Below are 817 nucleotides of genomic sequence, written 5' to 3'. Positions count from 1 at the left end.
TATCCAGCTCGTGTTCAAATGAATAGCGCTTAAGCTTTGCACAGTGCTTCTCCACAGTAACTGATTTGTTGAACATTTCTCTTCTTGGCGTGCAGACAAATAGACTCATCTTTTCATTCTAGCCCTCCTACAGCACTTCTTCAGCGACTGTACCTTGAGTGTATGCTTTTCTTCTAAACAGTACACTAGACGTAAATAAAAGTAAAAGTAAAAATGTACATACTAGTTCATACACTTAGCATTTGTTTTATTTTTCTCTTTTATTTTGTTTGAGAATATACTTTTACAGAAGATGCTCTCTTAAACACCGGTATTGATCTGCACCGCACTGGAGAGCGTCTATATAACAACTTTTCTAGTTGTTTACATGCCTCACTGAAAACTCTGATAAAACAAAACAACAATACACATTCATTCAAATAAACCCTATTTATTCATTATACCTCCTTTTACTGGTTGTAGCTCGAGATGAGAAGATCAAGAATCTCATTGTGTGCCCCGAGATCGGACTTGCTGTGGTTTGCGTTGCGGAACACCAAAAGCTCCACCTTCGCATCTGGCCTTCCAAACTTTATCTTCTCCAGCTTCTTTTTCAGCTCTTCCATCCTTTTCTTTGCCCTGCACTTTTTAAGCGCGCAGTAGCCCAGCTTTCTTTTCCTTTCTTTCTTTTCTGCTTCGTTCTGTGCAACCACTTTCTTCAATGTGTTGTGCCCTGCTTCGTTCTCCTTGAACTCTTTCTCTGCTTCTTCTATTTTTTCTTTTATTTTTTCCGGATCCTCTCCATTATCGCTTTCACTGTCGCTCTCGCTCTCGCTGT

The 817-nt window shown here is 39.7% G+C and overlaps 1 protein-coding gene across 1 annotated transcript; it reads right to left on the bottom strand.

Annotated features, from left to right (window-relative positions):
• Positions 1-449: 449 nt before the first annotated feature.
• On the bottom strand, positions 450-817 carry NEMIN01_2519 (uncharacterized protein; the record flags this gene model as incomplete). Its single annotated transcript, XM_051478461.1, has 1 exon — positions 450-817. A coding segment is annotated over one exon (368 nt), but the record flags the coding sequence as incomplete, so codon positions are not given.

This window comes from Nematocida minor (assembly GCF_024244105.1).
Source record: "Nematocida minor strain JUm1510 chromosome Unknown 973, whole genome shotgun sequence".
NCBI lineage: Eukaryota > Fungi > Microsporidia > Nematocida > Nematocida minor.
This window is presented reverse-complemented; position numbering and strand designations above follow the sequence as displayed.